This window comes from Taudactylus pleione, unplaced genomic scaffold (genome assembly GCF_031769625.1).
Source record: "Taudactylus pleione unplaced genomic scaffold, aTauple2 ptg000019l, whole genome shotgun sequence".
In the NCBI taxonomy this organism is placed as follows: Eukaryota; Metazoa; Chordata; class Amphibia; order Anura; family Myobatrachidae; genus Taudactylus; species Taudactylus pleione.
The window spans coordinates 37,026,002-37,040,258 of NW_028284421.1; the positions used below are offsets into that span (position 1 = coordinate 37,026,002).

The 14,257-nt window shown below is 46.3% G+C and overlaps 1 protein-coding gene across 1 annotated transcript in view; it reads right to left on the reverse strand.

Annotated features, from left to right (window-relative positions):
• CPT1B (carnitine palmitoyltransferase 1B) overlaps nucleotides 1-14,257 on the reverse strand; it is a 79,800-nt gene that overhangs the window by 29,468 nt on the left and 36,075 nt on the right. Inside the window, exons 12-13 of the mRNA XM_088444339.1 lie at nucleotides 12,138-12,243; nucleotides 2,445-2,561 (exon numbers count right to left, since the gene is read on the reverse strand). Coding sequence (XP_088300465.1) covers nucleotides 2,445-2,561; nucleotides 12,138-12,243 — 223 coding nt within the window. The remainder of the gene's footprint in view (nucleotides 1-2,444; nucleotides 2,562-12,137; nucleotides 12,244-14,257) is intronic.

Genomic DNA, 14,257 nt, shown 5'->3' on the forward strand with positions numbered 1-14,257 from the left:
GTGAATACCCGAGGGGCTGTGGACAGGCCAAACGGCAGGGCCTGGAACTGAAAGTGTTCCTCCCCTACCGCAAAACGAAGACATTTTTGATGAGCCTGTGTGATTGGGATGTGAAGGTAGGCATCCTGTATATCTAGGGATACCATATAGTCCCCCTGTTCCATCGCCAACACACTGACATACACTCTGGCTGCCCTATATGGAGGCTGAGAGGAGCAATCCACAATCACTGTGCCAGAGGACTGAACTAGCGTGAGGATTGGGGGAGGGGCCGCCGGGGAAGCGTACCTCCCCTATGCTGCTTGGACCTGCCCGGTAAACTGACCTGGCCGCCGCTGCCACAAGCCCCGGCTGGTCAGGAACATCATATCCCGGCGGTCTAGGCTAGGAGACAAGCCGTATGCCTCCAGACTGCAGCGCGCCTCCGGCCAGTCTCACCGCCGGAGGCCGGACCGCCTCGTGGTCCCGGCGTCAGTGGTCGCCGCAACCACCTGCTTACCTGCCATCCCCTTTATCCGGTTGTGGTCCAGGGCCTGAGAGCCCCTGGCGAATCCCCTGCCATGGACCTGCCAAGGCTAGCGGTGCGGCACCGGAGGAGGGGTTGCAGCGCGTGGCCGGTGCGCCTCCAATCAGGCGCGAGGCAAATTCCAGGACAGCTCAGACCACCCGCTGAGATAGAGAGTAAACTCTCTCTTTTTTTTTGTACTCGTCTGCAGGACTGCTCCAGCAGTCCCACCGTCTATGTGGTGAAACACACCAAACAGGAAGAATTGGTTACCTGAGGCAGGGGGTGGGGTATATGAGGAGGAACCCCGGTGCATCCTGGGAGCAGAGAACTCGTTTGCATTAACTGTTTGGTGACCGGGATTCATACCCAATGTAATGGCTGTGGACCCCATGGACCCCGAAGAAAAAGCAAATAATAAATGAACTGCGCTCTAATATTTAAGCAGGGACATATGATGAGAACACATGGCATTCTGGCTTGAAAAAGGCTACAAGTCTAGCCGAAACGCGTTGCTGTTCTCAAGTTTTCGGGGAACTCTCTCTGCAATATATCCACTGACCTCTCAATAGAAACTGCTGACTATTCCTTCTACCTACAGGCATGCCATTCTCCATTGCAAAGTGATCGCTGAGACCAAGAAAGGCTCCAAACGGAGTAAGTACACGTGGTCCTCGATTGTGAATCACCTCCCGCTGGCCCTTTGCATCGCCACTACACGGAGACGGGAGCTGCCTGTCATTCGAGCAGCATTTCACCACTCCATCGGGATTGCCACAAGGGACGGAAATCAGCTTCAATTGCGGAGCCACTCCAAGTTGCCGCTTGAATGCCGGGCATCCCTGTGTCATTCAGCGGCAACCGGCCGCCCAGGAATAGACGCCGACTGTGAGCAATGTTCTCCAGCACATTCAGCTGCCCTGCTCATGGTGCCGACCCATTCACAGGTACATTACTGGTCATAGCAAGCCAACCTAATACTGGCATTATTCCATTTCTTGTAGTGATTTATACGGGACTGTCAGATTTCAACCAGCCAAAGGTATTCTTACGAAATATATGATTGGACTTTTCCTAATATGGCTACAATGCGATTCACTGACTGAGGCCTGATTCAGAGCCGGACGCTCTGACAGAGCGCTCGCTCTGAATCAGGGCCGTCCCTCCTTCATTTTGGAGCGGCCTCCTGGCCGCTCGCATAGCTGTGGGTGACCACCCACAGCTATAGCGAGCGGCCAAAATGATGGTCGCGATGGCCAAGACCATCGCGACCATCGGGCTTGCGACGAGACCCTGCGGTAGGGTCTCGCTGCCACAAGCCCTGGAGTGCTTTTGGCTCTATCAGAGCCAAAAGCACTCCCACTGACATCACTAGTGATGTCAGTGGGGCCGGCCCCAGACGGTAGGCGTTCCCATAGGAACGCCTCCGTCTGGGCATCCACGCCCCCGGCAAGCCCACCAAAGGGGGCGTGCTGTCAATCACCATCGACAGCATCCCCCCTTTGGTGCGAGACCCATAACGATGGCTTACTTATGTAGTGATAGAGCTGTGCCTTTGTGATGAGGTTCAGATAACAGTAGAAAGTAGATCAGGCCTGAGGTGTGTTCAAATTCTAGAGGATTTATATGTTATGCTTGGACACTAGATCTACAGTATATTTTTTACACCTTGCCCCCAGGTCATGGGTTCTATACTGTACAATAGCCAACAACAATAAGGCTTGAATTGTTCACCAGCCAAACCTAGATTAGACTCTGCATATATTCATGCTAAAGTGTGACAGTAACTTCTGATATAACGTGTGGTTACTTTCAGGTTCAATGGGTGGAAGCACCATTTTGTGTTAATGACACTAGTACAAGAATGAGGTAGAAGATGCATTTTGCCTTTACCTTAAACAAAAAACATCTTATTATGCCAACTATTTAAAGCACCCACCTGTGGTGGAATATCCCACTGTAATCTGTATGGTGGTGGCAAGGAGAGCCCTGGATCTCCACGACAGTTCCCATCGTCTGTATATCCCAGATCAAAGCAGTCAGTGGCCAACATGAACTAGAGAGGAAAAGAGAGGGAAGTGAGCCTTGAGATGGAAGGATGTATAACGAGTAACAGAACTAAAGCTGGGTACACTCTAGACCAGGGGTGGGCAATAAGCGGCCCTCCAGCTGTTGTTGAACTACACATCTAAGCATGTCTTGCAACAGTTTTAGCATGGCCTAATAGCAAAACTGTGGCAGGGCATGCTGGGATGTGTACTTCTACAACAGGTGGGGCGCTGCTTATTGCCCATCCCTCTACTCTAGACGATATGTCATCCGATCCCGCAGACCGGAGCGACATATCTGGTACAGCGTATAGTGTGTGCCCATAATATGCGCGCTCCAGCAGGTAGTTAGCAACATCCCATCTGCCCTACTGCAGGGCAGACGGAGGATGTCGCTAACAATGCCATGCTGCAGAGTGCATCATGGCGCGTCCCTCCCCACAGCATGTGTGTATGCACTTGTCACAGGTCGGGTCCCATCGTCTGTGACATCGGGCTGGGTACACATCGTCTGATGTGTACCCAGCTCAAGAGGTGAGGAGACTAATGCAAGTAGAATGGGAAAAAAATATAGGACAGTGCTGGTGTGAAACCAGAGAGAGGATGTTGTGAATGGGTGCTAATAGTGGTGCATCATTTTAATATCTTTCTGATAATCTGAAATAAGAACAGACACAAACATAGTGAACACAAGTCTAGTGACCATAAAACTGGCATATAAATGGGTTTTTAAATACCATGTAAGTAGTTAAAATATTCTGTAAGCTGTTCAAGCTAATCAGCTATCAGTAATGTAAAGCTACTTAGGTTAATTTTAACAATTGTCTGATTGGTTTCCATGAGTTGCCCTACATATATATTATGTGCAACATAATGTTAAATACATCTGATAATAAACAAAAGTAGCCGTATTTCTCATATTGGGTTTTGTGTTTGTGATACCAAGGCCGGATGTGTGACTGTACGGATTTGAACTGACACTAAATTTAGTTCTGAAGTTACATACTTGGTGTGATAGTTGTATGTTACATTGATTGGAAAGTATTTAAATCTAACACAAATAATATATATATATATATATATATATGTGTATATATTAGGGGTGTGCACCGGCCACTTTTCGTGTTTTGTGTTTTGGTTTTGGATCTGGATCTTTCTTCGTGTTTTGGATCTGGATTGGTTTTGCCAAAACCACCCTTCCGTGTTTTGGGTTCTGGGTTTTGTGTTTTGGATCTGTATTTTTTTGAAAAAAAGCATAAAAACAGCTAAAATCACAGAATTTGTAGGTTTTTCTGCTCCTATGCTATTATTAACCTCAATAACCTTAATTTCCACTCATTTCCAGTCTATTCTGAACACCTCACACCTCACAATAGTGTTTTTATGTCCAAAAGGTTGCACCGAGGTAGCTGGATGACTATGCTAAGCGACACGAGTGGGCGGCACAAACACGTGACCCATCTAGGAGTGACACTGCAGTGGCAGACAGGATGGCAGTTAGAAAAACTAGGCCCCAAACTGTACATAATGCAAAGAAAAAAAGAGGTGCAAGATGGAATTGTCCTTGGGCCCTCCCACCCACCCTTATGTTGTATAAACAGGACATGCACACTTTAACAAATCAATCATTTCAGCGCCAGGGTCTGCCACACAACTGTGGCTGAAATGATTGGTTCGTTTGGGCCCCCACAAAACAAGCTGGCAATTAATGTGTCCCTGCACAAACTGGCTCTACGGAGGCAAGATGTCATCCTCATCCTCCTCATCCACCGATTCCTCACCCTCTTCAGTGTGTACATCCTCATCCTCACAAAGTATTAACTCGTCCCCACTTGAATCCACCACCACAGGTCCCTCTGTACGTTCTGGAGGCTGGTCTCCCTGGAAGAGCTGATAATTCATTTTGATGAACATCATCTTCTCCACATTCTGTGGAAGCAACCTCCTACGCCTTTCGCTGACAAGGTTCCCGGCTGCACTAAACACTCTTTCGGAGTACACACTGGAGGGGGGGCAACTCAGGTAAAATAGAGCCAGTTTGTACAGGGGCCTCCAAATTGCCTCTTTTTCCTGCCAGTACAGGTATGGACTGTCTGACATGCCTACTTGGATGCTGTCACCGATGTAATCCTCCACCATTCTGTCAATGGTGACAGTATCATATGCAGTGACAGTAGACATGTCAGAAATTGTTGCCAGGTCCTTCAGTCCGGACCAGATGTCCAAACTTGGTCCTGCCTGCCCTGCATCACCGCCAGCGGGTTGCTTAGGATACCTAAGTTTTTTCCTGGCAGCCCCAGTTGCGGGAGAAAATGAAGAAGGAGCCGTTGACGTGTCACGTTCCGCTTCAGCTGACAGTGTGTTCACCAGCAGGTCTTTGCACCTCTGCAGGCTTGTGTCGGCCGGAAAGAGAGACACCACATAGGCTTTAAACCTAGGATCGAGCACGGTGGCCAAAATGTAGTGGTCTGATTTCAACAGATTGACCACCCTGGAATCCTGGCAAAGCGAATGAAGGGCTTCATCCACAAGTCCCACATGCCGAGCGGAATCGCTCCGTCTTAGCTCCTCCTTCACTTTCTCCAGCTGCTTCTGCAAAAGCCTGATGAGGGGAATGACCTGACTCAAGCTGGCAGTGTCTGAACTGACTTCACGTGTGGCAAGTTCGAAGGGCTGAAGAACCTTGCACAACACGGAAATCATTCTCCACTGCGCTTGAGTCAGGTGCATACCCCCTCCTTTGCCTATGTCATAGGTGGATGTATAGGCTTGTATGGCCTTTTGCTGCTCCTCCATCCTCTGAAGCATATAGAGGGTTGAGTTCCACCGCGTCACAACCTCTTGCTTCAGGTGATGGCGGGGCAGGTTCAAGAGTGTTTGCTGGCGCTCCAGTCTTCGGCACGCAGTCGCTGAATGGCGAAAGTGGCCAGAAATTTTTCGGGCCACCCAAAGCGTCTCCTGCACGCCCCTGTCGCTTTTCAGAAAATTCTGCACCACCAAGTTTATTGTGTGAGCAAAACATGGGACGTGCTGGAATTTGCCCAGATGTAATGCCCGCACAATATTGGTGGCGTTGTCAGATATCACAAATCCCCAGGAGAGTCTAAGTGGGGTAAGCCACTGGGCGATGATTTCCCTCAGTTTCTCTAAGAGGTTGTCGGCGGTGTGCCTCTTACTGAAACCGGTGATACACAGCGTAGCCTGCCTTGTAACGAGCTGGCGTTTCTGAGATGCTGCTACTGGTGACGCTGCTGCTGTTGCTGCGTAAGGTGATACATCTACCCAGTGGGCTGTCACAGTCATATAGTCCTTAGTCTGCCCTGTTCCACTTGTCCACATGTCCGTGGTTAAGTGGACATTGTGTACAACGGCATTTTTCAGGACACTGAGGACACTTTTTCTGACGTTTCTGTACAGTCTCGGTATCGCCTGCCTAGTGAAGTGGAATCTAGACGGGATTTGGAACCGGGGACACACTACCTCCATCAATTGTCTAAATCCCACTGCACTAATGGCGGATACCGGACGCACGTCTAACACCAACATAGCAGTCAAGGCCTCAGTTATACGTTTTGCTTCAGGATGACTGCTGTCATACTTCATCCTCCTCGCTAAGGACTGTTGGAGGGTCAATTGTTTAGTAAAAGTAGTGGTGTTCCTACTTCCTCTCTGGGATGATGAACGACTCCCAGCAGCAGCAGCAACAGCAGCAGCGGCAGCAGTAGGCGTAGCAATGCAGGATCCTCCGGAGGAATCCCGGATAGGAGAGTCAGTCATGCCAGTGATATGGCCTGCAGGACTACTTCCGATCCTGACTAAGGAGGAAATTGACGAGGAGGGAGTTGACGGTGTGGTTTGCAGGCGCTTGGATACAACAGGACAACGGGATTTAGGTGTCCCTGGACTGCTTACGGTCTGAGCCAAAGTTTCTGAACTTGACAGTAACTTTTTATGAACGCGCTGCAGGTGCCGTATAAGGGAGGATGTTCCTAGGTGGTTGACGTCCCTACCCCTACTTATTTCACCTTTACATATGGTACATATGGCAAGACAGTTGTTGTCCGGATTTGGATAGAAATATTGCCAGACCAAAGAGGTGGAATGTTTGGTCTTCTGCCCAGGCATGACCGTGATGGGCTTTTTCATCCCACGGACAACAACTGTCTCCCCCGGAGCCTGATTTAAACAAACCACATCACCATCAGAATCCTCCTCGCCAACTTCCTCCTCAGCGCCAGCTACACCAGTATCCTCATCCTGTTGTACTTCAACAGTGACATCTTCAATTTGCATATCAGCAAGTGGACTGTGGGTGCTCCTTTCAGCACTTGCAGGGGGCGTGCAAATGGTGGAAAGAGCCACCTCTTCCCGTCCAGTGCTGGGAAGGTCAGGCATCGCAACCACCACCACACTTGGACTCTCCTTGGGGATTTGTGATATCTTCTTAGAAAGCACAGTTCTTCGCTGTGCTTTTGCCAGCTTAACTCTTTTGATTTTTTTAGTGGGAGGAGTGCTTCCATCGTCATGTGAAGCTGAACCACTAGTCATGAACATACTAGGGATCGACCTTAGCCGTTCCTTGCCACTCCGTGTCGTAAATGGCATATTGGCAAGTTTACGTTTCTCTTCAGCTGATTTAAATGTCTTTTTCAAGGTCATTTTCCTGAACTTTGCCATTTGGGATTGTATGTGCCCTCTACTATGACATTGGGCATCGGCCTTGGCAGACGACGTTGATGGCATGTTATCGTCTATGTCATGACTAGTGGCAGCAGCTTCAGCACTAGGAGGAAGTGGTTCTTGATCTTTCTCTATTTTATTTTTATCGGAGAAAGTTTGGTCCTCCATTTATGTTATATCGATTTGATATATACGTGCGGCTAAACACAGAAAATAATTTTTTTTTTGGTTTGGACTGGAGTGTACTTTGTGGGTTACAGCACCCTTTAACGGTCAAGCCAGCCGGCCCTTTACTTATGACACAGGCGCACTCTTGGCACTACTTTGTTGATGCACGTGCGGCTACTGCGCACACAATTCACAAACACAGAAAATAATTTTTTTTTGGTTTGGACTGGAGTGTACTTTGGGGGTTACAGCACCCTTTAACGGTCAAGCCAGCCGGCCCTTTACTTATGACACAGGCGCACGCTTGGCACTACTTTGTTGATGCACGTGCGGCTACTGCGCACACAATTCACAAACACAGAAAATAATTTTTTTTTGGTTTGGACTGGAGTGTACTTTCAGGGGTTACAGCACCCTTAACGGTCAAGCCAGCCGGCCCTTTACTTATGACACAGGCGCACGCTTGGCACTACTTTGTTGATGCACGTGCGGCTACTGCGCACACAATTCACAAACACAGAAAATAATTTTTTTTTGGTTTGGACTGGAGTGTACTTTCGGGGGTTACAGCACCCTTTAACGGTCAAGCCAGCTGGCCCTTTACTTATGACACAGGCGCACGCTTGGCACTACTTTGTTGATGCACATGCGGCTACTGCGCACACAATTCACAAACACAGAAAATAATTTTTTTTTAGGTTTGGACTGGAGTGTACTTTCGGGGGTTACAGCACCCTTAACGGTCAAGCCAGCCGGCCCTTTACTTATGACACAGGCGCACGCTTGGCACTACTTTGTTGATGCACGTGCGGCTACTGCGCACACAATTCACAAACACAGAAAATAATTTTTTTTTTGGTTTGGACTGGAGTGTACTTTCGGGGGTTACAGCACCCTTAACGGTCAAGCCAGCCGGCCCTTTACTTATGACACAGGCGCACGTTTGGCACTACTTTGTTGATGCACGTGCGGCTACTGCGCACACAATTCACAAACACAGAAAATAATTTTTTTTTTGGTTTGGACTGGAGTGTACTTTCGGGGGTTACAGCACCCTTAACGGTCAAGCCAGCCGGCCCTTTACTTATGACACAGGCGCACGTTTGGCACTACTTTGTTGATGCACGTGCGGCTACTGCGCACACAATTCACAAACACAGAAAATAATTTTTTTTTGGTTTGGACTGGAGTGTACTTTCAGGGGTTACAGCACCCTTAACGGTCAAGCCAGCCGGCCCTTTACTTATGACACAGGCGCACGCTTGGCACTACTTTGTTGATGCACGTGCGGCTACTGCGCACACAATTCACAAACACAGAAAATAATTTTTTTTTGGTTTGGACTGGAGTGTACTTTCGGGGGTTACAGCACCCTTTAACGGTCAAGCCAGCTGGCCCTTTACTTATGACACAGGCGCACGCTTGGCACTACTTTGTTGATGCACATGCGGCTACTGCGCACACAATTCACAAACACAGAAAATAATTTTTTTTTAGGTTTGGACTGGAGTGTACTTTCGGGGGTTACAGCACCCTTAACGGTCAAGCCAGCCGGCCCTTTACTTATGACACAGGCGCACGCTTGGCACTACTTTGTTGATGCACGTGCGGCTACTGCGCACACAATTCACAAACACAGAAAATAATTTTTTTTTGGGTTTGGACTGGAGTGTACTTTCGGGGGTTACAGCACCCTTAACGGTCAAGCCAGCCGGCCCTTTACTTATGACACAGGCGCACGTTTGGCACTACTTTGTTGATGCACGTGCGGCTACTGCGCACACAATTCACAAACACAGAAAATAATTTTTTTTTTGGTTTGGACTGGAGTGTACTTTCGGGGGTTACAGCACCCTTAACGGTCAAGCCAGCCGGCCCTTTACTTATGACACAGGCGCACGTTTGGCACTACTTTGTTGATGCACGTGCGGCTACTGCGCACACAATTCACAAACACAGAAAATAATTTTTTTTTTGGTTTGGACTGGAGTGTACTTTCGGGGGTTACAGCACCCTTAACGATCAAGCCAGCCGGCCCTTTACTTATGACACAGGCGCACGCTTGGCACTACTTTGTTGATGCACGTGCGGCTACTGCGCACACAATTCACAAACACAGAAAATATATTATTTTTTTAGCACTTGGGGGGAGCACCCCTGATGGACAGAGCACCCCCTGGACAACACTACAGCACCCCTTTAGGACTGGGACACTGCACAGGACTTTGGAGTGGACACAGCCCCTATGGAGAACTGACTGCACAACACAGTCCAGCCAGCCCCTATGGACTTTGAAGTAGTGGACACAGCCCCTATTAACAACAGCAGCACAGCACAACACAGCCAGCCCCTATGGACTTTGAAGTAGTGGACAACAGCAGCACTACACTACACTACACTACACAGCACTAACTCCCACCCTCCCTCTTCACTGTCCACAGCCGAGTGAGAAAATGGCGCCGACGCGGGTACCTTATATAGGATCCAAAACCCGCGAGACTCGGAAGGCGGGATGATGACGTTTTGCCTCGATGTCAGATCCGAGTCAGGCGGGAAAAGTCGAGCCTGACTCGGATCGGACTCGGATCGGGGGGGCTCGGGGGGGTTCGGATTTCAGAAATCCGAACCCGCTCACCCCTAGTATATATATATATATATATATATATATATAAATACACACACACAAATGTCCTGAGTCATCAATGCCCAGCCCAAACCCCTGGACCAAGAGACATGAAATTCAGGGAGTATATTCCCTTCCATTACCTAAGCACCCATTAAGTGAAGATTTTTAAATATTTTAAAGGGGGTGAAACGGGGTAGAATGTTTTGTCCCGATCAAGGTTATTGGGTGACAAAGCAACATGGCCCAAGTGCTGCAGGACTGTAAGCTCATTGCCTGGGACAAGTGGCAGCTCCAGAGGTGGGGATGCAGCACAGTCCAATATTCATATAGGGGAGCCACACCAACCTCCAGTGATGTTTGGCAGAATTTGTGGTGGCAGTTGGTGTGGCTCCCTTATTTCAATTTTGGACTGTGATGCAGCACCTCTTTAAAACTTCCCAACCCTTTACTTATGGTGGTTTATGTGAATAGAGTGTGGCTGGTCAATTGTTCGAGTTAGTCTTTGAGGATTACCGCAATGGAGAGATCTATGAGCTTTTTTTTGCTGAAAGGTTCCCCATGGGGAGGCTACGTTTTACGCAGGCCATTGCAATGCGTAGCTGCCACGAGAACCTCGAGAGGTGTGCACCACACCACCCATCCCTCAGCCCAATTCTGCCTCACACCTCTCACAGGCATCATCTCTTCCTGTCTCCAAGAAGGCTCCTGCCAAATGTCGTGCCAGATACACAGATGCTAAAAGGAGGAAGCAACTTCAGAATGCGACAAGGAAATATGTGCAGAGTAATCCTGTGGTTCACTGTGCTGCAGTGGCCATGAGCCTGCCTGTCACTGCAGAGTGGTCCATTGAGCTCTTAATCTTGTGATATAAGTACTGCACTGAAGGTAGTAAGTAGTGCAATCTCTGACAGAGGACACTACAGTTTTGGATCAAGGGATCTGCTAGAGGCACTACATTGTGGCATTATGTGACCTACTGGGGCACTACATTGTGGCATTATGTGACCTACTGGGGCACTACATTCTGGCATTGTGACCTACTGGGGCACTACATTGTGGCATTGTGTGACCTACTGGGGCACTACATTGTGGCATTGTGTGACCTACTGGGGCACTACATTGTGGTATAAAGTGAAATACTGGGGCACAACATTGTGGCATTATGTGACCTACTGGGGCACTACATTCTGGTATTATGTGACCTACTGGGGCACTACATTGTGGTATAACGTGAAATACTGGGAGCACTATATTGTGGCATAATATGACCTACTGGGGCACTACATTGTGGTATAATGTGAAATACTGGGAGCACTATATTGTGGCATAAGATGACCTACTGGGGGCACAACATTGTGGTATAATGTGAAATACTGGGAGCACTATATTAGGGCATAATATGACCTACTGGGGGCACTTCAGTGTAGCAATTCTATCTTGTATAATTTGAATGTGTTACATTAGAAATGTCTTATATCGCTAATATTTCATACATGGCAATGGAGATTCTGTGATCTGTATCTATATTTTAAGAAGTTCATACTACACTTACCACACAGTGGTTTCTCTATGTACAGTAGTGAGGTCCTGTTGACTTCTGGGACCTGCTACACACATTTTATGTTTCTATAAACAATGTGAAATAATATAATTTTTTCACGTTATTTATATATATTTATTGTTATAAGAAAATTGAGGTCAGTCTTCAGTGAAAAAGGCTGCTTTGGTGTATAAAGTGCACTACGTAATTACTTAAGTTGCAATGGTTTTTCTTATTCACAATTTTTTCCTAAAACAAGCTCCGCCTTGTGTTGCTGTAACTCTGCTACCAATGCTTGTCGCTTTAGCCTTGCTTACCGCACATGTCTACAGAGATAGTGATGTACTAATCATGCCTACTTTTGTGTTAGCAAAGTATACAGTTGATTTGGTCCCAACCAAATAAGGCCACTTCCACAATTTTTTCCAGGCCCATTTTAAGTTCCCAATTTGCCCCTGCAGGTGTATATAATAAACTGGCAACCAATTAAGTAGCTAAATATACTGTATATCAATTGATAAACTTCTTCATGCAATCCTGGGTACATAACATGTTATTTTACAATAGTACCTCCCACAAGTGTCCAATGATTGGTGCGTCAGCCCAGGAATGCTCAGCATTCAGACCCAGCCTTCCGTTACTGAACACAACTAGACTGAATGATTTATCAAACCACCTGAAATAAAAGCAATTACATGCAGTGAGCAAGCATGAATGCAATTGGAATATAATCACCATAAATAATTATCTGTATAAAGTTTATCAAGAGGAATCAATGTGTACACAACACCTATAACATGTAAAAAACATTAGTATAATCCAAATAATAGATTTGCTTAGCAGAGTCACAGTAAAACATGTTATTAAATATTAGATCATAAAATCATATACAGGTTGAGTCTCCCATATCCAAAATTGCTTGGGACCAGGGGTATTTTGGATAACGGAATATTCCGTATTTTGGAATATTTGCATATCATAATGAAATATCTTGGAAATGGGACCCAAATATACACACAGAATGCAATTATGTGTTATAAACACCTTATACACACAGCCTGCATTTAATTGTATACAATATTTTCAATAATTTTGTGGCTCAAGCAAAGTTTATGTAAGAAATGAAATTCATTTATGTTTCATACACACCTTATACACACAGCCTGAAGGTAATTTTATACAATATTTTTAATAATTTGTGCCTTGGCTCAATGTACACAAACTTTGTCTATCAAAAATCAAAGGTTTCATTATCTCAGTCATGCCAAAATAATTCCGTATTTCGGAATATTCCATATTTCAGAATATTTGGATATGGGAGACTCAACCTGTATAGCATTTATAGATAGAAGATTAAAAGACAACTGGAAATAGACTATAAAAACAAATCACATCTGTTGAATAAGTATTGGGAGACATGTATTAATGATGTGTAGTCAAGAATTCCAGAGAATACATTGTCCGGATATTGTAATCATATTTTTATACTGAGAATATTAAGTAATGAGAATAATAATCATTTAATATAATAATATTATAATCAGCATCTCTTATGGAAACTTATCACAATTTAGCTTCAGCAATAAAGGTTTTGCTGTTTAATAATGTTGTATCTAGTAACAGTGTAACCCATGGGTAGTCCAATCAATTAGGAGGAGGAGTAAGGTGATCTTCCCAAAGAGCACCGCCTATTGTGTAATGGCCCTTGTCTGAAAAAGGGCAGAATATAACAATAATGCTTGGCACTACACTATACATGCTCAACATTGTGGATTCAGATAATGAGGGATATGTATTAAACCTTCTAAAGAGGACAAGTGGAGAAGTGACCATTGCTTAGATCAGTGGCGTAAGTTCATCCTAGATGCCCGAAGGCAAGTTAAAATGTGGTGCCTCCCTAAAAAAGGAAAAATAAATATAGTGCATATCTATCTATCTATCTATCTATCCTCACAAAAACACTAATATAGAATATATGAATTTGTTTCTATTAGGCCTATTAACTAAAGTAAATTTGCAGGGTATCTCCCAAAAACACCCTTTTTTGGGTATAAACAGCCATGCGTTAGCACAGATAAGATAGTGACCTCTATAGTGCAATTAGCATGAGGCTAAGTCTTCCTGATGGAGGTGAATGCCATCTGATGTGGGGTGGGGAGCCCTCCTGATACCCCAGATAGATAGAGGGGAATACCACCTGATGTGGGGGCTTTGAGGACTGAACGCCTGATTCAGTACGGATCGCAATTCTTCTTATACGCACCGCAGTTGCCAATATCATCGGCACTATTTAAATGTTTACATTCACATTGCGATCGCATCCTGACATAAGGACACCCACTTCCCCTTACTCACATATTTATTCTAGGGCAACATAGCGAAACAATCGGTCACATCGGACCCATATGCACACTTGCACAAGCCCTGACCTTACTCAGAAATTGCTAATAGCCACACACGCTATCAGTGCTTTCGCTACTTATGGCCACGCAGTGGTTAATTTATGCATGCCACTGCAACGGCGTTGCAATGCATTTGCACGTCTGTGTTCGCCCGACCACCCCTCCGTCACCACCCACAAACGGCACTTCCTGTCAATCACTCTGTTCTGGGTCTGCATAGCCTCTGCAATCACAGTTCCCATCACAATTGCTAGTTCGCGCATGCGCAGAACGCAACAATCGACCAAT